This window comes from Toxotes jaculatrix, chromosome 4 (genome assembly GCF_017976425.1).
Source record: "Toxotes jaculatrix isolate fToxJac2 chromosome 4, fToxJac2.pri, whole genome shotgun sequence".
NCBI classification, from domain to species: Eukaryota; Metazoa; Chordata; class Actinopteri; family Toxotidae; genus Toxotes; species Toxotes jaculatrix.
Genome location: NC_054397.1, coordinates 14,552,069 through 14,576,015, shown reverse-complemented (window position 1 = coordinate 14,576,015; position 23,947 = coordinate 14,552,069). Strand labels below are relative to the sequence as shown.

The window sequence follows — 23,947 nt, the reverse complement described above, 5'->3', positions numbered from 1 at the left end:
CCCTCCTTTTCATCTTTCTCCGTATTTCTTTCTGTTTCTTCTTTTTGGTCCCTCTTTCCATAAATCCCTTCCTCTCACCTCACTCCATCTCTCTCTTTCCCAGGGCTTATCTCTGTGTCATATGACGAATGGGACTACAACATCGAGGCCAGGGTACGTGATGCAGTGGCTGTCATTGCCACGGCGACCTCCACCATGATACTGGACCGGGGGCCACACACCCTGCTGAAGTCGAGCTGCCTTGGGACACCTGACAAAAAGAGCTCCAACACTGGCCACTCCAAGGAAATACTGAAGTGAGTCAATGCTGGCGTATGAGTGGTCATGGGAAAGACAAATATGTAAAGACTGAAACTGTGTGACTGAAAAAGTGTTTGGAGAGTGGTGTCTCTTTTTCAGCCTTAACAAAACCAAAAACACAAGAACAAAAGGAATGAATTAAACTGTGTGTTTATCTGCTCTAGAGTAAGCTGCAGACGTTAGCATGCCAAACTAACTAACTTAGTTGTAGCCTAGCAGTATTTCCAAAAGCTAGGGGCTGGTCACTAACTAACCATACTATTTAATGGAGTGACGGGTTACTTAGAAAAATACCCACTGAGGGCTGGAACATCAACATCACATTTTCAGCACATCGTTTCCCGTCAGCGCTGCAACAATCTGCACTTTTGATTATATATTGTTTTGAGTGTGAACCCAGGTCCAGGAAAGACGATCTTCATTGCTGAAAAAAAACATGGCAAATGAAAAAGCAATGAGCCATGTTCACCTACTTTTATAAGCTTTGAAATTTATTATGGTGCAGAAATTGAGTCGGGTATCATGCACAATGCAAGAAGATGGGCTGAACACAAGTAGATGAAATCTTTTTTAATTCATATGAGTCCGAGTCAAAGGAACAATCTGGTAAAATAAAAATGTAGGTTGGTTTTTAGTTGCTGAAGCACAGTTGAGAATATCAAAATACATCCAGCCACACACAGGCAGAGAAACAAGGACAGCAAATATACAAAAATACACACAAGCATTAACAATGTCGACACCGTGCCTGGGGAGAACTCAAATTTGTTTAACCAGCCAATAAAAACTTAAAACACAAGATGAACACATGTAACTTATAACAACATGCCGTCTTATCTTTAGCTTAACCCACAGCCATCTTTAAAGGACAACATCCTTCTTTTCCTCTTCCTCTGAACCTCCTTGTTTTGCTTTTTGGCACATTACAGAACAAGCAGGAGCATTGGTATTCAATAATTAATCCCCATTTAACTTCATAGGGCATGCTTTTACTGTTCACATTGATCAGAGATTCCACAGCTAATTGAATGCTTGGGGACAACCGGATTAGTGAAAAAAGAGCCACAGAACAACAGTGGGGTTATCACTGGCACACAGAAACACACATGTTAACACACATACAGACGTGTGTCGTTATAGCATGACATTTAGCTGCTCTTTAGGGCTTAGTTTAGAATTACTCATGCCATTCCTTATTACATATACAGTATTTGATCTGTACAAACGATGCGACTGCCTGCCTTTCATCTCTCTTTTTCTCCTAATATTTAACAGTTCCTCTGTTTTGTTTTTGTTTTTTGTTTTTTTTTCACCGTCAGTCTGAATTTGAGCAGTGTGATAAACCAGGGAAACATTATGCAACCTCCGCTGCCACTACTGCATTAATCTTCAGGTTGAGGTTGATGTATTACTGCAAATTTTCGGTCTCGTCTTAACCCATGCTTCTGTTTTTAATATCGGGTGCACTTGAGCGTGCCGTCTAGGATTCTGCCACCAACAGGACTGAGATAACAATAACACCGCAGCCATGAATATTTCAGTCCCCAAAGGGCGCTATCAGACACAGGGTTAGCTCTCAATCATCCTTTGGGCACACACCTGGGACCCTACTTTCTGTGTTGTGTGTTGTGTGTGTTGAGAGAGGTGTGATGTGAATGTGAGTTTTCCAGCCAACAATTCCATTTTTCTCCATTCGACTGAGCAAAACTAGAGGTTTTAGATCGGTGGATCTTGGTGGTGATCCCAGAGGCTAGAAACAGCCTTACGCACAAACACCCATCCACCTATTCCACCCCCCCCCCGAGACAAAAGCAATAATAAGGCCATATGTCTTTGCGTGGACCCGGATAGCTACAGGCCACAGTGGGCTGCATGCATGCTGGATTAGCATGCCATCCTGTCAGTGCTGATGGACGGAGATGGGAGGCCTCAGTGAGTCACGCTCTCAAATTTGTTTTGGGGGCTGCTTGACCTTATGGGGCACACACACAAACATGCACACATAAATATATACACCACAAGCACTCACATGTTTCAACACAAATAAGCAAACACACACACATACTCAAAGAGCTCTAGAGGCCATCCATTGTTTCCTGCCTTACAGAGAGGACAGGAACGCTGGGATAATGAGAAAATGTGCTCCAAGTGGTTTTGGATGAGGCGCTATGGGGCTTATTTGTGTGTGGATGTTGCAGGGAAAGGGATATTTTTCTATGATTTGTTTGACTGTGTACGCACTCGCTTTCTGATTCCTTCTCAAATCCCGGTGCTGGTATACACAGCCGCACTGGTAGATATGATGTAAGGGATGATTAATATTTTGTAGTGAGTTTTCTTTAATGTGATCTGATGAGACATTTGTCTTCATGTCTGCGGGCTGGCTGTGTGCGCTCGGTCCGAGCCTTTCAATAGAGCTCAGTAGACAACCTTTCCTGCAGGCCATCTGACACTTGTGCTACCTTGCGTGCATGCAAGGCGAGCATTCTGCTTTCATCCTATTTCACCTTTAAAGTAGTTTTTCCTGCAGCGGGAGAGGAGTATTATTGTATTTCTTAATGGGCACAATTGAAGTGTCTGTCTAATAAATCCAAGCTCTGTTTATTAGTAGGCGAACTGGCCATTTCATTGTGCTTTTGGGCGTCTAGAGCACAAATGGCCATGTCTTTTCATAGACCCTTCCTTGCCGCAGAAGTGGGTCAGAGTATCATTTTACACATCTGTGTCGCCTGCACGTCATGACAGGTTTTTTTTTTTTTTTTTTTTTTTTTTTTTAACTTTTCTTTTGTTAACCTCATTTCCACCAAGGTCTCTGTCTGGACTGTGTGGATACCTCACCTTTTGTTCCTGAATATTCTCTGCTTTTCACCCCTTTGTGTGCCTTTCTTTTCCTCCTCTGGCTCTGTGATCCTCCTACAGCAGTCCATTCTCACTGAAAATCTCTTTCGATTACATGAAGCTAAAATGTTGAATCAGAGAGCAATGATGGCTCGCTTCCACCGCCCCTCTTCTCTTACCCTCTCTCTTTCTTCCTCTGTCAAAAACTGGTGATCCTAATTTTCTATATATAAATACATTGTAAGGTGGGAGGATTAGTGCGTTTACGGACTGGATTACTTATATTGAGCACAAATTCAATTTCTCTCATTTAACACTGTCAACTCCGTTCTCTCCCTATTTATGACTAATTCCTGTGAGGAACATTGAAATGCCATAGAAATCACCAATCAATATTTAATATGGCCTTTTACTGGAATTTTCATGTACTGGATCAGCGAACACTGGTGCATCTGTTATACTGTACTGTCTGTGCTGCTCACTACATGTTCTGTGCCATATGTGAGAATTATTATGTTTCACTGTTACTGATATTTATTTTATCATTATTATTTGTAGGGACTCTCTTTTTAATGACCATAACCTTAGTTATTTTTCTATGTTATACTTTTCCAGTAGGTTTTATTTTAATTGAGGAAACAGAGAAAACTAACTATACTAACAAACTAAATTAGCCATACTAGGTTTTGACCTAGATGGGTTTGTGTTGTTTACTACATTCCAATAGTTATTTTTTGATAAATGTTGCAATTTACTGCTTTTTTAAAACATTTTTTTTTCTTTAATCTCTGATGCAATCAACTTATACTTTATTCGGTATGGGGCTTTTGAGTTTTATTGCATTCATGTGTGAATTATGTTAAATTGAATTTTAAATGTCATTTGAATTTTGTGAGCGTAGAAATAAGTTTAAGCTCTTTGATTCTGGGAGACTGACACCGAACGTTTCCTTTGAAATGACATTGCCTTATCTTTATTTTTCTCACAGGAGTAAGAAAATTACACAACAAACCTTAATTTGGCTTGGAAATGTACTCTACATGGCCAGTAGCTATTTTTAATATTGAATGAAGTGTTTTTGGTTTGACTTAATGCGCCCTACAGCTGTGCTGTTCTAATCACATGGAGCTAAGGTGTTTAATCAAGTTTGTACAAATCTTATCTAATAAAAATGATGCACTAAGTTAATATATTTTTAGTTTAAGCTGCTTTGAGTCGGTCTAAGGTCGACATTAACATGTTTTAGGTTAGATTTAGTTCATTTATATCTATTTTCAAACAGTCATCAGTCTTGCTCTTCTTGGAGTGTAGACAAACAAATGAATTAGAATTTGTGGTTTTGAACCCAAGTGGTGGTGTCACCCATGCACTGACAAAAAAAGTGAAGAGGCCCTTCACATGCTAAAAGAATCAATTTATGAGATGTGCAAAAAGTGACAAAATGTGAAAATATAGGTTATCAGACAAATAGAGGCCAGTGAAGTGAAAAGTAGTCATTGGAGTTTCCCTGTTGGGTTGAATTGTGCTTTGGCAGGTTGCCACTAGTAAGATGAGCTCATCAGAGGCATATGGACCCCTTAATAAGAAATGTTAGAAAGCTTTCTCTCTCTCTCTCTCTCTCTCTCTCTCTCTCTCTCTCTCTCTCTCTCTCTCTCTCTCTCTCTCTCTCTCTCTCTCTCTCTATGAGCTAAATTAGCTAATTTCCTCTATTAATAGAATTTTTAGTTATTACTGTTTATGTGCTGTTAAGAACATTTACTCCATTTACATCACCTTGAAAATTAAAGTCAGATAATTATTTCTGAGATTACCACTAGAAAAAAAAACTACATATCAGTATTTGAGATTTGCAAGCTGTAGAAGGTCAGTGTCCTTGCTTGTTAAGCACTCGTTCACATTTTAAATGAGAGACGGCTCTCAGTGCTCCCTCTCTCCAGACTCCACAGGTAGCTGTCTGATGTCTCCTGCTCAACAGGGGTCCTCATGGGCCCAGATCACATGGAGCTCCCGTGGACTCACTTATTAAAGGCTGCAGCTCAAAGAGACTCTGAGCCTCACATCTTTCCTAGGTGTAGTCCACAGCACTCTGTGTGTGTGTTTATGCTCTCAGAGCTGTGTCGCCAGTCAAATGATTCAATAAATAGCTTTTTCAATGTACATTTGTATGTACATAAAACTGAAACTGAACATTTGGATTTTTATCATGTTTTGTTTGTTTTTTTTAGTTTCACTACCGATTAAAAAAAAATTTAAAAATCAAAGTAACAGTCAAATGTGACTGAAAAGTCAAGTAAGACATAAATTCAAATGCAGCGTACAGAGAAATTTTAGTCTGCAACTTCTAGCCGCTTACGAATGGCAATCTGCCGCGGATTTAATCAAAATGGCTGGCAGACAATCAGATACTTTACACTCAAAGGACCCAAAGGGCTTTAATTATGGCACATGCTGGAAACAACAAGCATGCTAATCATGTAAGTTATTATGAAGTTATTATAAGTTTGATTATATCTGCAGTCACGCATGATGACGTCCATTGTGAAGCAGTTTTTAGTTGACTGATCTAGAGTTCTAAAATAAAAGATTAATGTCATATTAGAAAATAAAAAGTGATTCACTGGTATTTCTGTATCAGTCTGAGTCAGTTACAGTAATTCACATGGAAAGTCAGTCCACAAAGGTCTAATTACACTAAACACTAAAACCTTATTCAGATTAAAAACACATAATTCAGTTTAAGTTGAGCTGCCCTTTGAGGCCAGATCGTAATATATATAATATATATAATATATTGTCTTTTATTTAATATAGATAATACTTGAGCCAAAAAATGGACAAAATAATGTTGAAAAATAAGTTATCATCTTGAAAAGAAATACAATATGGTTTTGCATTGTATCAGTTGAAGTCCTGTTTGCACTTGTCTTTTGTGTAAAATAGTTGAGCACTGTTACCCTGCTGTAAACTGAACATTTTGTGGGTTAGTTGTATTGTAATCACACATAGACCTCTTGTCAGATTTGTTCTGGAGTGAATCCTGAGTGGCACAGCTCTCGCACCATATGTGCACTGCATCACCACAGTTGACCATATTTCTGCGGTAGCACATATTGCACTCTCTCCTCACACAGTCACTGCTTCTGTTTCTGTCCTACAGGACTTGTAATGTATAGCACACATTTCCTCAGTAGCTGGCAACTCTTCAGAGGCAGGTCTTCTGCAGTCATCCCAGATTATGAGTCATCCACCCAAACCTGATACAGTATGTATATGTGTGTGTGTGTGTAAATGTGCACCAGACTTCCTCACACACTCACACACACACACACACACACACACACACACACACACACACACAGCAGATATATATATATAAATTTTTACATCCCTGCATTGCAGCGACGGAGAATTTGTGACCCTGTACAGCTTCACTCTGAGATAAAAGAAAGTCGTATCAAATGGCTCTAAAATACATTTGAAGAGATTTGAGAAAAAAGGGGGGGAAAAAAGAGGGATTGTGTCCATGCCATTGATGATTCAGTGTCTCTGTAACTAAAAAATAAATTCCCCTCACAGCCAGTGATTAGTTGGGGAACAGTTGGTGAGCGAGACTCGCACAAGCACTGCATATGGCTGTGATGAAGCCGCATGAGGTTCTGTTAGTAGCTCATCCCAGTAGTTTTTGTTTATTTATTTATTTTTTATTTCTTCTAGCAGAGTCAGAGGGGAATTCTGACATGAGAGGGGATCAAACGGCACATAAAAGCTACATCAATAGTACAGGGCTACAAAATGATAAACAGAGCAGCCTCCTCTGCTGTAGATTCACAGCATGCACCAGTCTTTGTAAAGGCACAGGTTAATGTACGGGCAAATGAATCCTATTGATGTGTGATTCAACGCGCTACTCAGAGGTGAGATGGAGAGATTGATCTGAAAGTGAAAGACAGCATGAGGGGAAGTGGATAAACACTCAGGTTTAGACAGAAAAATACTCCTTTCTCTCCGTGTCTCTCTTTCTCCCTTTCAACCGGCCTCTCTCGGGTGAGATTACTGTTCCCATGGCAACGCAGCTGATTGCATGAAAATTGCTGTGGTTGTGGGTGCCATGGCAACACACTACATTACATTATACTGGTGTTAAGAGCCTCCCTGCATCCCCATGTTGGGGTTTTGCGTATACTTAGACATGTCACACCATCACGATGACACACACAGAGGTCTCTGATGGTCACATGGGTCGACGTGGCCTCAGGACAGCAACAAGTAGGACCTCCCAAGCCTCCACCCACACCGCCTTGATCTTTTTGGTTCCCTATTCAAACGGAGATTATGCTTAGGAGGCTAATCCCATGTTACACGCGCATTACAGCACTTGTAGTTTGCTAGCCAGCCAGTATGCAGCAATAGGCATTTCATGGAGGCTTGAGTCATATTATTGACTTACTCCATGCATGTAGCCTACTTAGGTCTCTGTGTGTGTGTGTGTGTGTGTGTGTGTGTGTGTGTGTGTGTGTGTGTGTGTGTGTGTGTGTGTGTGTGTGTGTGTGTGTGTGTGTGTGTGTGTGTGTGTGAGATGGGATATAAATATAGTCAAAGACATTACAGATAGAGGTACTCAGTGTTCTAGTAGGAGGTACAAAATAACTGGGTAAGTTTCAGGCCCATTGCTCATGTGTTGTCTGCATTTTTTTATTCGCTTGTGAATAGATTCACTGTCTTATTTTCACATTGTTGACTTGGTTGGAGATGATGGTGGATAAAATGTGCTCTGCGCCTCCTTTAAAAACTCTGCACACAGCACCACACACACACACACACACAGCCCCTCACTCCTTGCATTCAGACAAGATATTTATTTCTGGATTGTTTCAGAGGCAGAGCATCTCCATGGTGATGGCAGCCCACAGATCAGGACAAGGAAGAGTGAGGAAAGGAGGGTGGCAGAGAGAGAGAAAGAGAGACAGAGAGATGATTTCAGCTTATCTGCCACTGTTGTGCACTTGTGGACATTCATATATGCTGATATGTATTCACACAGGCGGTTAATACACTCTCTATTCCTACCCTATGCTCTTCCTCTTTTCACTTCTGGATTCTTGTTGTTCTCACACTCCCTGCTCTCACTTACTCTCACAGCCTCCCTATACTCCTCCTTTATGTTTGTTAGTCTATCAGATTTCATAAATTTTACCAAGACTCAAACTGGGTCATCTTTACCATATTTTAGCAACCTTTACCAAACCCTGACTCAATTAAAATAGAGAAAAGCAGCAGGAGAAGCATTCTGTTTGGTTTTAGTTAACATACCATGGGACCTGAATTCTGTGCTTCTGCCTTTTCTATTTTCATCTTCATACTTCATAAATAACATACGCATATGTATGTATATAAAACTTTATTTGAATAGACAATCACCTTGCTAAGATTTAAAATGGTCTTTTACGGTTCAGGGACCTGGTCAAGATACCAAGAGTACATAAAACATGAATCAGAATCAGAATCAGAATCAGAATAACTTTATTAATCCCCGTAGGGAAATTCTTTCTGTTACTTTAACTCCCAGTTTAAAAGAAGAGGAAAATTGCACAGTGTGTGGTGATAGACAAAATTTCTAGAATAAATAAGTAAATGAAAACAAAAATAAAATAAATGAAAAACAAAATAACAGTATAGTACAATGAAAATCAAGTAAAAATACTGCAGTAACTCCAATGTCAAATGTCAAACAGAACAATATATACAACTAATATACAAATAGAAAGATAGGGCATCTCAATATGTGCATGAGGTTTGTGGTTGATAGTTTAAAAGATAACGTATACACAGTATACATGAGTCCGAAGACAACTACCTACTACTACTACTACTACTACCACTACAAATAATAACAATGATCACAACACCCTGTTAAAATTAAATTATAGGATAGCCATTCTTAAAGTGGATTTGCATAAGCAATTTAAACAAAGATTTTGCCAGTCTGAGTTCCTCTGGCAGTTCACTCCACAGTTGGTTTGGTGGTTTAACAGTAAAAGCTTCGTCCTAACAGCGTCCTGCTTTACGATCTCAGACTTGCAAATTCAGTATCTTCTTTTAAAAGTATCACAGACACATAATAAGATACAAAAAACAAACAACAAAACATAAAATACAAACTAGGAGAGTAATCAAGAATCAACAAAGCAGATGTGTTCAGAAAGATAATGTAAAACCTGTGGGTGTCAGATTTTACACATATCCATCTCCAGACATTATTTTCTAACTCAACACATTTCACGAAAGAACAGTACTCGTATTACACTGCCAAGTGTTTGAACCTAAGATTTGACAGCACTGAGTCATTACCAATACCAGCCGTGTACGCTTTGTGATTGAAATGTTTTGGCTCAATATTTTAATGTTCAAGACATTTGAGAATATTCATGAAAAAAAGAGGGAGATTTATTTTGTGTATTTCTCCCACTACCCCTCCCACTATTTTAAGCTGTGAGTATGTTAGCCTTATGACATCTGTGGAGAGGTTACCAGCAGCTTATGCTGTGATAGCAGTGCTGCACTGGTACTCCCTTTGTCATAGACATTAAAGCTGCACTGATCACTGATCTATATTTTATAGTAACATTGGACAAAAAGATGTAGTGTTAAAGGTGTCACTGTGATGAACTCACTCAATTCTGCAGTTCACCTCAGCTCTACAGTGTGTTTTAGCATCTTTCAGCTCATTGTTTTAGTTGTGAGGCCTGCAGCTTTACTGTTTTGGTTCACTCTCACAGCTTTCATAACATAATTTTTGCCAGTTATCAACTAGACTGTGGACATAGCGGAGCATTTTGCAGGCAAAGAGCCTGATATTTCCAGTATTTGGCAGACCAGAGTTGAGACCAAAACCAGAGCTAAAAGAGAAGTGAATATTGAACTCAGAGTCACAAGATGTCCAGGAAGATGACTCTAAATGAATACTAATGTGTCACCATATCAGCTTGTGTTCACACGTGGTTGTACTGCCCCCAATGGCCTAAAAATCAATAAATACACTTTTATAGAAGTGCCCATTTCTAATATACCTTAAATCTGCAATATGTCCGGCTAATCTTGGTGTCACTTGTGTCAGTAACGGAAATATTAATCATTTTCACCTCAATTTCAAGTTTGTTAAAGTGGCTTTTAATTATTTGAATCCATTATGAATGGGTGTTTTGTTTGTTTTATTTTTTTGTTTTTTTTTTGGGTTGAATCATGGATAAGAAATTATGCCGAAAGTCTAGGTGCTGCACAATTTGTTTTCAAACCAATAGATCCCGTAATTCAAACTTCAATTCTCATACTCAGGTACCTCATGAATGTCACATTTGAAGGCCGAAACCTGTCATTCAGCGAAGAGGGTCACCAGATGTTCCCCAAACTGGTCATCATTCTTCTAGACAAGGACAGACAATGGGACAGGGTAAATGTCTTCTCTTGTCTTCTTCTGTCTTCTCTTTCTTCTTCCTCTCTTCTGCTATCACCCCCTTTTTTCATCCAGTTCCTCTTTTCTCTCTTCTTGTAATCTATCTTCTTTTTTGTATTTTTTCACCCTCTGTGATGTGTCTTTTTTGTTTGGAGTGTCTCCTTGCCACTGCCACTTGAAGTACCTGTTGCAGTAGCTTGTGTATCACACAGCTCTCCTCCCACTCACTCATGCAGGTTGGCAAGTGGGAGAGAGGCTCTCTGACGATGAGGTACCATGTGTGGCCTCGCTTTGAGCTGTACTCTGGAGCAGAGGAGCGGGAGGACCACCTGTCCATCGTGACTCTGGAAGAGGCTCCATTTGTCATTGTGGAGGACGTGGACCCGCTCAGTGGAACCTGCATGAGGAACACTGTGCCGTGCCGCAAACAGCTCAAACTCAGGTGAGAATTTTACAGTTGGATTTTGTCAAATCAGATTTTTTTTTTTTTTTTTTTTTGAGTGTAATATCTGATTTGTTTTTACTATGTGACTCTAAAAAAGAGTCAAGTTCTTAAAGTGGAATACTTTTTCTTAAGGAAACTTAGTGTATAACATATTGATTTATACATCAGTGCTGCAATATGAATTATTTAAAACTTTTCTGGTGTAGCGTGTAACCTTCTGCATGTATCCAAAGTCATTTGTCACACCCAACAAATTACCGGTAGTGATAAAAACCCATAAAACACCAAGAGCTGCATCTGTAGTTTAGTTGAATATTATGTAAACTGTGAATGTTAAAAAAGGATGAATGCTATAATGAAATATGCAGAAATGTGAAATAGAGGAATGTTCATAGCCATAGATTATTGTATATTTTCCTTGAACTGTCCCTTTCTTTCTTGTTTCTTTGGCATTTTTTGTTCATTATTTCCCCATCACTACAGCACACCATAATGATTACCTTGTTCTTTCTTCACTGGATAAAAAAAAAAAAAACAATCTATTTCATCCTCTCACAATCTGTCAGTGTCCTCTGATTACCTCGACTCATCTCCCCTCTGCTAACTAGATCATTGTCTTGGTTTCTGTCACTGTTTTCCTCTCTCCCCTGCCTCTTCACCCTGACCCTCTTGCTATCCACTTCTCCTTGGAGTGTGATAATGAATTTTCTTCATTGGCCCCCGTTTCTATCACTGGCCTACCTGAAATCTCCTGAGGGTGTCCTGCATCTTCTGGCTCAGTGGTTTTTTTATTGACTGATCTTTCACCCTGTTCTTTCTCCTATTCCCCCCAGTGTCCCTCCTTCTGTTTGTCTGTCTGTGTCTGTGTGTCTGTGTCTGTCTGTATCTTCCTTCAAAGACAGCCTCACATACAGCTTTTCAAGGAAAGGTAGCAATGTGCCACAAAGAATATGCAGGATTTCTCTCTAGCCCAAAATACTCCACGAGCCAGATGCATGGTAGCTGTGTAGATTTGTCTTTGTATGGATGAAAGAAATATGAGGACATTAATATGTGGACACAGCCATTGAGCCAGATAGATAAACTCCTGTGTTCATGCTATTCCATGTTATACAGTTCATTTTTATCTCAGTAATCATGAAGGTTGATCACTTTCAGGAGCTGCATTCATTATCAAGTGTCTGTAAATGTAGGTTGACACACCCTTGTGTGAATACAAAACACACTAAAACAAACACATTTGTCCTTGGTCTGGCACTGGCAACATCCTCCTCCCATCTTGCCAAAGCTGCCATTGTGTTGTTACTCACAGCTGTTATGCACCTGTAGCTGCTATGAGCCAAAACAACCCACTGATTGATGACACACAGTTTGGTCAAATTTGTTGTTCGATGTGCATTATTCCTAGTCCGCCATTAATGTATAATTTGGGTGACAATATGCAAACCTGTTTACTTGTTCTAGGATAAAATTGCAGATACAGAAACATGGAGGTTAAAGTCTGTGTGGGATTTGATGCGCTGAAAAAACTGTGGCGGAAAAAAGTCACCTAAATTTCTTTGACATTTTCATTCTCTTTTCTACATTGCTGTAATCACACTACTCTGTATACACATAGGGCAAAGCATGCATGGAAGTATACCATGGCTCATTTTATACTTTAAACATCACATTTTATTTGCAAAGTGGTGCATGTGTAGTGAAAATGTCCAAGATAGTTACCCTGACCCAAAGATGAAGTCATGTTTACGTGTCCTTAGACGATCTCACTGACCAGTTCCTGGTGTCTTGTGTTTTTCAATCAGTGCTAATCAGCGAAACAGCCTAGTGGAGTATTTGGTTAGCATGAAAACCTGCATATTCTCAGCACATGGCACTTGGTTGTTTTACTTCATTCCATCGCTGTCCTCTTTCTTTTGAGATACTAGTTTATGTATGTACCTGAACCCACATAAACACTGATGTCAGATAGCTGAAGCTTTTCCTTTTCTTACCACCTACCAGCAACCAGACAGGTGATTCAGGGATTTACATCAAGCGCTGCTGCAAGGGTTTCTGTATTGACATCCTGAAGAAGATCGCCAAGACGGTCAAGTTTACGTACGACCTCTACCTGGTCACCAACGGCAAACACGGCAAGAAGGTTAATGGGACGTGGAATGGCATGGTTGGAGAGGTGAAGAAATCTCTTTCTTTCATACATAAACCCAGTCACTCCATTTATTGCACCTTTTTCAGATAGAATACAGGCTCTAATATCAGCTTTGTCACTGGTCTGTGGTGTGGAATTTGTTTGATTTTTTTTTGAGATTCATATATAGTATATAGATGTAGAAATGTGGATGTTGTTCCGATAGCATCAGCCCATCACCAGAAAGGAGCAGCAGCTTTTCTGTAAACATTTTAAAAATACTTACACAGTGACAGCTTGGTCGATTTAATACAGACCTGCTGGCAGATCAGCTGATCACAGATTTCACAGCTGGCACACCACTGGAGACCTCACCATACAACCGTTACTGAACCATCAGAGTGACTAAATGAGGTAGTATATTTAAAATAAAATCATATTTGGTGCATTTCTCTGTCATTAATCAAGACCAGTACAGTACACCAGTATATTCATTATAACTGCCAGCCTGGTTATTAATTGGCGTCCATTTAGCTCGTCTTTCTAGCTGGTGGCATACAGTATCGCTACCACCATTTAGCTATATTTTTAAGAGCTTAGCACGTTCAGCATACTGCTCTGAAGACATGCAACACTATTTATAATGACACAGTGAAAAAATGATAGTGAAAATAAAACACTGCCTCAAGTGGCAGGGGTCAAATTTAACGTCTGTTTATTTGTGGAGTGAGAAAACAGATGGTCACTGGTGTTCAGCAAACTTCTGGGAGAAAATTAACTGATTAATCACTTAATTTTGGCCAGTTGCAGGCAATATTGGGCCACATCAAGCAAATCTATGGGACTAGCAACCAAAATATAAAACTGTGTTAATTAAAACCAAATACAGTGCTTCTTTGGTCATAAGTTTACCATATCTCCTGTGAGAAAATTCAGACATTGATTCAATTTAGAGTCTACTGCTGGCTAAACAATCCAACAAATATACATTCATATTTCTTGTGTTAATCAGTTTTCATTTGTTTATTATGCTTTATGTTTATTCATTCAGTATATGTACATTTGTTGTTTTTTCATTATCTTTTGCTTTGCTCATCACTTTTGCTGCTCTTATTCTCCCAACAGTTTTACTGTTAAGCGGTTTATAATTTTCCTCTATTTACAATATGAATACAACGCACAGACTTATTTGCTTTTCAAAATTTAAAAAATCAGTTAAATGATAATGTAAATACAGTAATCTAATTCAATTGCTACTACAGCTGGGGGAAGGGGTGCCCATAGGAATTTATTTTTACGATAGGGCTAATTATATTGTCTGATTGTCGCTTTCTCTCTGTGAGTTTCTCAGCGTCTCCGTCACGCCATCGAGCACTTGTTCCCCCACAACCTGGCCTGAGGGGGAGCTGTGATCAGCTCTGCAAAAAAAAAACCTCAGGAGTAGGATGATGAGGCTCCTAATCAGAGATGGAGAAAGAAAAAGACATAGAGAGAAAGAGTGAGAGCAACTGGGAGAGAGAGAGGGGGGGAGAGGGAGAGAGAGAGAGAAAGAGAGACAGCAGCCTCAGGGAAAGACCCACTTCTCTCCTGCACACATTACACATTAGACATCCAGCACAAGGCAGCCTTTACAAATCGATGTGATGTCCAACTTAATTGATTATGGCATAGAACAAGCGACTTTATTATTATCTTAAGAACAGAGATGAGTGAGGATGTACAGGGTGATATAAAATTATAGGATCTTAAGTCCACCTACTGTAGATTGTGTTAAAAAAAAATTCCTGAGATATACATCAGCCTAAAGACAAAGTTATGTAAATGTGCAGCTCATACATGCATGGATGCATCAATCCATGTCCTTAAATGCCTAAGCAAGCAGCTAATGATTTAATTTGAATGGGAGAAAACAGAACAACAGACACGGAAAATAAGAATGAGAGAATGAGAAAGAGAGAGAGAAAAAAAGAGAGCAGGCCTCTATGAAGAAGTGTGACAAACAGAGAGGAAAAAACAGTGCGTAGGATTCCTGCTCACTCTGGCATACATATCCCTTATTAGCACAGTCTTTTGTGCTCCATTTTTATTCATGGCCCGAGGCTCCAGAAACTTAGGGCTAAATATACCTGAACACCCTCAGAGGGAAGCCGGGGTGATAGGGAGTCAAATACTGGCCCGGTGGTAGTAATGATCCCCTTCTCCTCCTCGTTCCATTCTACTGAAATAGCATCTTAAACTCTTAGCAGAGATGATGGCTTGATAAAGACCTGTAGCAAAGAATTACTTTTACCATCACGATCCTTTCACTGATCAGTTTTTCATCATATTCCTGTGAATATGCAGCACTGTACGCCCACTGACCCTCCATGTTCCCCTCCTGTCTGTCTCTGTCTGTCTGTGGTTGACCCTCAGGTGGTGTTGAAGAATGCCCACATGGCAGTGGGTTCCCTCACCATCAACGAAGAGAGGTCAGAGGTCATCGACTTCTCTGTGCCGTTCATTGAGACGGGGATCAGTGTCATGGTCTCCCGTAGCAACGGCACCGTCTCACCCTCCGCCTTTCTTGGTGAGGAGAAACGCACCTGGTGCTTCTGGCAGATGTACAGCACAAGATTGAGAGAAAATCACATTCATATCACATTCATATCAGGAAATGCACAATCACGAACAAAGATTCAAGTGTTTTTCAACTTTTTTTTGGTACATTACGTTGTTTATCTGCGATGCTGTGTGTTCTTGCAGCACCATTGTAGTATAGAGAAATGACATGATGGATATTTTTCATAATTTCCCGACTTTATAGAGCAAGCAATTAATGGAGAAAATGATCTTGAGATTAAGTGATAGTTGCAGCCTCAGGAACAATAGTTTACAAAACAATCTGCAAAGTCCATTTAGTAGCTGTTCTGGATTTGCCATGGATTTGCTGATGTTCAAATTTCCAATTTTTCTGAATACATGAAGGACTTCTGCTCGCCTTAAAACATTCTTTAAAGTCCATTAAGTTATACTCTTTAACACATCAGCCCCGGTTGCTTTGGCGACACCTGTGGTTACTGTGGCAACAGCAAGTGTGGTTCTAGAATTCTGGAGGCAGCAAACGTTCCGTGAACAGCTGGTGCATCTGCTTGCAGAGCAGTCAAACGAACTCAGGTCGTTTTTCATAAAGAAGTTAGTCAATAATCATCAAACAGCTCTCAGTGATTGTTCCTTCTTGTTGAGTTACTTTCCACGATTTTCAAAATGGACCCACCCCTCCAAAAAAAAAAAAGCAGCTGTCTTGTTTAGTAAATGCATTTTTGATTAACAATGGCTGTAAGTGCTTACCGTAGTGGCAAATACACTGTGTTTCCTGCTTCAGTGTTTGCTTCTAATGTTGAGCCACCGGCAGAAAATGTTGGGTTTGTATTGGGAGTTACTTAATACAGCCAGGAGAGCGGAACAGTAAACAGAGGCAATCAGTGAAATAAATTCAGAAACACTGATAAGGCCAGGCATGGCAGACTCAGCCATGAACAATGAAAACTAATATGTAAAGAGGTAATTACAGAGTGTAAATACATTGTTACTTTGACTGTTGTTGAAAAAATGTAATAGTAGAGTAGTGTCTAAAAAAGGTCTCATTTCATGACATTGTTAAGGATTACAAAAAAGAACAATTGGAACATTTACACTTTAGTCACAGTGATGAAGATTATGCGACGCAATTGAAAACTAAAGAACAGCTATTAAATGGACCTTGGAGTGATGTTGTTTGGTGGTGTTTGTCACAGACTATACAGTGTGTGAAAATTGCAAAGCAGAGTACAGAGCAAGTGGTGGAAAATGTGCCCATTTCAATGAGTTCACCTGTCCATTCACACCTACCTACCTTCCTCTCAGTTTCTCCCTTGAGAAGTGCTAGTTAGTGTTCACACAGACTCCATAAATGTGCAACAAAGAGCACACAGAACGTAATGTCTGAATTCAAATAATCATGCTGATACCAGGGGGTGATTTTATAATTTTGTTTAATTTGATTTAATGAACTTCCTCTCTCTGTTTCCCCACAACCCTCCCTCCCTTTTCTGCTTCCTCCGTTCCTTGCTGCACCCTCTCCTCCTACTCCCTTCTCTTTTTTTAGAGCCCTTCAGCGCTGATGTCTGGGTGATGATGTTTGTGATGTTGCTGATCGTGTCAGCCGTGGCTGTGTTTGTGTTTGAGTACTTCAGCCCGGTGGGTTACAATCGCTGTCTGGCAGACGGACGAGGTGAGAGGACACACACGACTACAAACACACACGCATGCACACATACACGCACACACACAGGAGCCCAGACTCAGTCAATCCATGCTACAGAAAGGTGACAATGAGGTACATTTTCAGCCAATCTCCCGTGCTAAAATGAAGACATTTGGCATGTTTTGTTACCTCAAATGCACCATTCAAACAGAGCCCTCCGTGTGCTAAATTACTTTGACAATCCCTTCTGAATGAGTGTGACTGGAGCGCTGGGACTTTCTACTCGATGTCTTGGAGTACTTATCTACATCTACAGTCACTTAAGCTCTTTCACTAATGAAAAGGATCATTGAGGAGAACCAGATAGGTGATCTTAAGTATTCTTAGCCTCACTGTGTGAACAGAGACTCCTCTGTTCGCACGTTACAATGTCGTTTTTTTTTTTGTTGCACCAAATATTACACCGGTATTACACCACCACATCTAGGTTGTAAAACCAATGAATAAACTTAAGTAGATCTATTACCATACATTGGAGATATGTGTCAGGTTTAACGGTCTCTGACAGTATGGGATGAAACTACCCTGTTGAATCAAATACGATTCCAGCGAGCTGTTCAAATCAATTTGCCATCAAAATCAATGGTTCAGATTCAATCCTTTTTTTTCTCTCCAGGTTTTATACACCCAGCTCTGTTGGACTCTCTGGATTGTGTTAGCCTGCCACAATGGCAGCCACTCAAGATAAAATCAGAAAAATGTTTTATTGCTGCTTGCAGCCGTTTTATCAAGGGCCAGAGAGGATAAGAGTAATGGTGTTTGGTTTGGAGTTATGTTTCCCCCACCACTGTTTTCTGAATGTCTTCTGTCACAGCAACACTGTGTGTGGTTTAATCGCTATGTTATGCAAGGTTGTTGTCCTATACCGCTGCTCCAGCTGTAGCATAATTGTAGCCTGCTGCGTGCCCTTCTCCCCCTTCCTCCCCCTCTCTTTCTCCCAATCTCTGATGCCACACATCTACAGTAGGTAGCTTGTCATACTGCCATAGAAGTAGGTGGAACAGAGTTAGTCCGTAACAGAGGGTTGTCACGACGGTTGCTGGAAGAATGGATGTGGACCGTACAGCACACCCTGCGATCACTGACAAACTAAAGGATGGGAATAAGTCTAGTCTTTGTCGCTGCCATCCATCACCTCCCTCCCACAACATTGGTCTTGAGTAAATGCATATCAAGTGAAGTAGTATCTATGATCTGTGAAACTGTTTTCTTGCATGTTCTTCCTTTTGTCATCTTTCTTCTTACACCTCCCACTTTCTGTCACTCTGTCTCCCAGAGCCTGGAGGTCCCTCCTTCACTATCGGTAAGGCCGTCTGGCTGCTTTGGGGTCTGGTTTTCAACAACTCTGTCCCCGTGCAGAATCCCAAAGGTACAACCAGTAAGATCATGGTGTCAGTGTGGGCCTTTTTCGCTGTCATCTTCCTGGCCTCCTACACTGCCAACTTGGCTGCCTTCATGATCCAGGAGGAGTATGTCGACCAGGTGTCGGGCCTGTCAGACAAAAAGGTGTGAATTCAAGGCAGTGTGAGGGGTTGTGGGGTGGAGGAGCAGGTGTGTGAAAGTACACAATGTGAGGCGTTGTGAGACCGATTATGGCTCCTTGTGTTTGAACGAGTACATACCTGAGTTTATGAGAGAGTTCGTGATTTAGGGCTGCAACTGGTGATCATTTCCCTCTCTCATTGTACAGATTAGCTGCTCTTTTACAGCAACACCCTGTTAAACAAAGTAAGATCAATTAGAGTCATTATTAAAACAGGAAAGCAACCTCTCTGCTTGCTTGCTCACTAGTTTTAATGCCCTCTCAATCATATGGTTTTCAAGTGTATTGTAAAAATAAATATACTAAAGATTAGCCTGACGCCAATTTGCTGTCCTAATTGTGTGTTTGTGTTCCTCCTAAACCCAAATAGGTCAATACATTTTTAAGCAAACCATTTTTTTTTAAATTAGCTGAAGTAGTCCACAGTCTTTTTTAGGTAACCCCTGTGGAAGAAGTACCCCTGCTTGGCCTGGGATGATGTTTTCAAATGACCTGTTTTGTTTAATCTGCAGTCCAAAACCCAAAGATCCTCAATTTTTTAAGATACAAAAGAAAGAAAAGTAGAAGAATCCTCACATTTTAGAAGCTGGAACCAGGGGATGTTGTTATTTTTGCTTAATAAATTACTCAAATTTTGACTAAGCTCTTTGAATTGCTTTTGAATGAGATTGTGTCCCACAAATAACCTTGATCTTCAGTTTAATTAATCACCTAATTTAGAGCTGAAACAATTAGTTGATTAATCAATTAGTTGAACAGCAGAAAATTAATCAGCTGCTGTTTTGATAATTGATTAAGCAGATTAAGCAGAAATCCCAAACGCAAAATATTACCCAGGAACTTCTTTGAGGGAACTTCTTCAAATTGGCGCAAATGTTCACTTGGACTCAGGGTTGAACTGATTAGATTTTGGTGCTCGTGTTCTGATATTCTTTAGACCAAACAATCAGTTAAATGTGAAATTAAATTGATTAATCAGTATTTAAAAAATCATTAATTGCAACCCTAGACTACTTGTTTCTGGTCTGCATGGTGGATCCTTATTTTGAACTTGATCTGGTGTACAGTACAAGTTTGTCTAAACGTGTGCTCGAGATTCACCCGTGTTTGTCTGTCTATTGAGCTCCTGCTCAACAGTGCATTAAAGGCTATTTGATGCAGCTCAGTGCCTTTTCCATGCTAATGAGCACTCCTCTGTCATTTTCTCTGTGTGGTTTCTTTTCCGGAAAACCCCCACCACAGTTCCAGAAGCCGAACGAATTCTCACCGCCGTTCCGGTTCGGCACGGTGCCCAATGGGAGTACAGAGCGCAACATCCGCAACAACTACCGGGACATGCATACCTACATGACCAGTTTCCACCAGAAGAATGTAGATGAAGCGCTGTACAGTCTGAAGACCGGGTGAGGAAGAGAGAGATAGAGGGGAGGATGGAGAGACAGATGGGGGATGTAAGGAAGGAGGGAGTTGAAAGGATCTCAGCGGGGAGAAAAGAGACAGTGTTATGGAGCTGTGAGGTCCTGTACTGATGCAATACAGAGAAAAGATGATGAAGGAATAAGGAGAGGGAGACGGAGGAAGAGGGAGCATTCTGGGCAATGTGGGTGGGCAGCTGGTGGAGCTGTGTATCTGCCTGCCACTGGTGCCCAGAATAGCAGTGTAGCCTGTGAAAGCTAGCTAATATTCACTCTCTGTGGCTGAGAAAGCTAGCTAATATCTTCCCTTTCTCTTCACTCTCTCTCTCTCTCCCCCTGTCTTCCAATGTTTTCATCAACCCCTACTGAAGAATTAAGAATGCAAAGCAGTGATGTATCTCTGCTGTTTGGTGAGAGTTTGAGCTCAATGGCCACAGAGGCCTGGAGAGCCCAGAGGCACCGTTTGATGGTGTTTTGTCACCAAGCTGGAGACTGTCATGTTATTTTATCTGCCAGTTCACTCAGGATTGATATGGGTAGAAAAGAATAGAACACAGGGTGTTCTCCAGGAAATCTTTTCACTCAGTTGGTAAATCACCTAGATCCTGACACGCTTTGTCACGTGGACAATTTATTTAAGGCTAAACAATAGTCAGTCTGGGGTGATTCAGTCTTGACCTTGAAAACAGCAGTTTTACAAAAGAAAATTCAACACAGGGTCCAACTTGCTCGTTGTTTCTGAAGTTTTCAACCACATTTGTGGCCCTCATCAAATGTAGTTGCTTGGATGTCAAGGAGATGGTTTCAGGTTTTACCTCATGACTGAAATTGCAAAACCGAAACCATCTCCATGACAAGGCCATGAGATGTGGTTGAAAACTTTGGAAACAACAAGTAAGATGAATTTTGCATCAAGAATTGTTTTGTGAAGCAGTATTTCTCATGAAATGTATGGCATTTGCTGTGTGTTAAATCATGCTGCTGCTCTTTTCCCTTGAAGATTAATGTTTTATTTCACAGAAAATAATAATTTATTCATGATGTCAGCAAAGGTTCTTTGTTTCAGGCGAGGCGCCCCATCTTTTCCATACAATGCCACAGGAAACCCAGGAATAGAGTAGAAGAGAATGGTATAGTCCGTGATTAAATCCAAAATACCTGATTACCTGTTTTTACTGTGTCTGTATTCTAATTGAAATATCTATGTATTATATAGTGCCCTCAAAAATTCTCACAATTGAGACAGAAAATATAGTTAATTTCACACTATTCTAAAAACCCTCATAGCATTATTTTGGCTGGTAAAGCTTTTGTGGGCCCATGAATTTCTAATAATTTCTTTGTACGTTTCCTTAAAAAAGCAAATGCAATGCAATTTGTCATTAATTATAGCTAAAATAGAGAAGGAGTTCAATTGGTACACTTCCAATTAATTAATTCCGATTAAATGCTAAGCTAGCGTATCCTTGAGTGTTTTACTCAGTGCACAGCAGGTCAGCTGAACATGCAAAAATGTGCACAGGCAAGCATATAATTCAGCGTGATTCCAGAATACATTTTCAGAATAGTAAATGAATGATGAATGAAGCTTTACTTTGGTTTAAATGGAGCACAACTCAACACAATGACCTAAACTTACTAATATAACTGTCTCAGAGCTCTTTGTCTAAATTTCGAAGGATTGTTACCTAGAAATTAGTACCAAATCACATCGTTCTTTCCAGGCAACTTTCCAAGAAGAGTGTGAATAGTGAATGAATGAGCAAGGGAGTGGTTTTGGACACATTCATCCACAATCACTGCTTAATTGGAAGCTCCATAATTCCATGTAAAATATTTTCTTTCCACTGTGCTCTGCAGCAAACTGGATGCCTTTATCTACGACGCTGCAGTGCTGAACTACATGGCTGGCAGAGACGAGGGCTGTAAGCTGGTCACCATTGGGAGTGGCAAGGTGTTCGCCTCCACAGGCTATGGCATCGCCATCCAGAAGGACTCAGGCTGGAAACGAGCTGTGGATCTTGCCATCCTCATGCTGTTTGGAGATGGTAAATTGAATAATATTGTTAAATGATGTCCTGTTTCTATCCATGTGAATGTCTCATGGATAGCGCCTAAACATTATTACACCATCTAGGAGATACAGTGTTGTAATAGCCATTTTACAGGACAAGCAAATAGATCCACTGTTTCCATGAAATTGCTTACTTTATTTGACTCAGTGTGAAGAAGAAAAAATAATAACTTCCCTTCGGTGCTGAATCATTTTTACAAGAAAACGAAGCACAGTGATCATTCAGGTTAGGAATCACAAAATGAAGTTTTCTCTCATGAGAGGAGAAAGGTTGGAGTCATCAAAGTGGCTTTCAATGACCTGTGACTCAGGAGGTGCTCGTTGCTTGTTATGGTGGTAACCCAACAACCTGCTGGTGGATCCCAGCAGTCAGTGAGGCCTCCTGAGCCAGGCTGGCAGACTGATGGTCCTTAATCAACAGTGAGGTGCCAGCAAGCCTGAAAAGATGCAGCTGCTGTAGCAGTAGAAGTGAAAGCTTGAGTGTGGAAGGAGCTGGCTAGTTTGGTAACTGTGGAGATTCTGGCAGCACATTGGCTGTTTGGGCAGGGACAGGGAAATATTGACCTTAACTGAAGTTAGCTCTGTGGATGAGATGAGTGTTGAAATGTTGCAGCCTCTGGATATTGTTGGTCTGGTGTGATTGACATATTTCTTCAGTGTCACATGGAATTCAGGAACAGGACCCATGGACTGGCTGGCTGGGGTGGTGATTTGTTCTGGCTAGGTCCATACTGTTGCATCTCATCACAGGAAGTCTCTCAAATTTGTCAATGACAGGATTTGAGTGCTTCTGGGATGAAACACGTGCTAATGTTAACAGTCTCTGTTAGTTAGTTTTTACTCTTGGTCACAAATTAAATCTTAAAAATAAAATCCCTCCGTGGTTTAGACTAGGGTAGAGTTGTGGGATGTTTTTCTGTGAGCCAGTAAACCACTTCAAAAGACTCGGATATAAAAGCTGTAATGCTAAAATTTAGAAATGAATATTTTATGAATATTTTAAACCTTTTACCACCTCCGCTGGCTGATAAGTGATGTACAAGCAGCACAGGAGTGGGCCACTGTGACTGCTCATGACCAGCACGTTTGTCTTTGTTTATTATTTTACCACTATGACACCAGCTTATCGTTTCAACAATGTGGTGGCAGTGTCTCTCTGACTACACCATGTCTATATAATGGAGTGGTTGATGGTTGAATTCTGGGTCTGGAGCAGTTTTCTCAATTTATAGGTCAGGTTTTGTTATGAGCCCCAGCTGTTGTTGTGTGTTTTGGGTGACTGAAAGAAGCCAGCAGGGTGTCTGACGTCAGTCTGAGAGAATGACGAGTGCCGTAATCCATGAGGGCTTCTGCATCAAGCTGCTGCCTCTTTGTGATGAGAGGATTGAGACAGTTGAGGTGTTCTACGCACATGGTAAGAATACAAACTTTTAATTTCTTTTTGAACAAGGTTTGGCTAGAAATATCTT

General features: G+C 40.4%; 1 protein-coding gene across 1 annotated transcript in view; it reads left to right on the top strand.

Moving 5' to 3' along the window:
• grin2bb (glutamate receptor, ionotropic, N-methyl D-aspartate 2B, genome duplicate b) overlaps positions 1 to 23,947 on the top strand; it is a 65,744-nt gene that overhangs the window by 32,991 nt on the left and 8,806 nt on the right. The window contains exons 4-12 of the mRNA XM_041035518.1: positions 104 to 296; positions 10,471 to 10,585; positions 10,825 to 11,030; positions 13,038 to 13,209; positions 15,577 to 15,730; positions 17,288 to 17,413; positions 18,723 to 18,952; positions 20,232 to 20,392; positions 22,265 to 22,452. Of these exons, the coding sequence (XP_040891452.1) occupies positions 104 to 296; positions 10,471 to 10,585; positions 10,825 to 11,030; positions 13,038 to 13,209; positions 15,577 to 15,730; positions 17,288 to 17,413; positions 18,723 to 18,952; positions 20,232 to 20,392; positions 22,265 to 22,452 (1,545 nt within the window). The remainder of the gene's footprint in view (positions 1 to 103; positions 297 to 10,470; positions 10,586 to 10,824; positions 11,031 to 13,037; positions 13,210 to 15,576; positions 15,731 to 17,287; positions 17,414 to 18,722; positions 18,953 to 20,231; positions 20,393 to 22,264; positions 22,453 to 23,947) is intronic.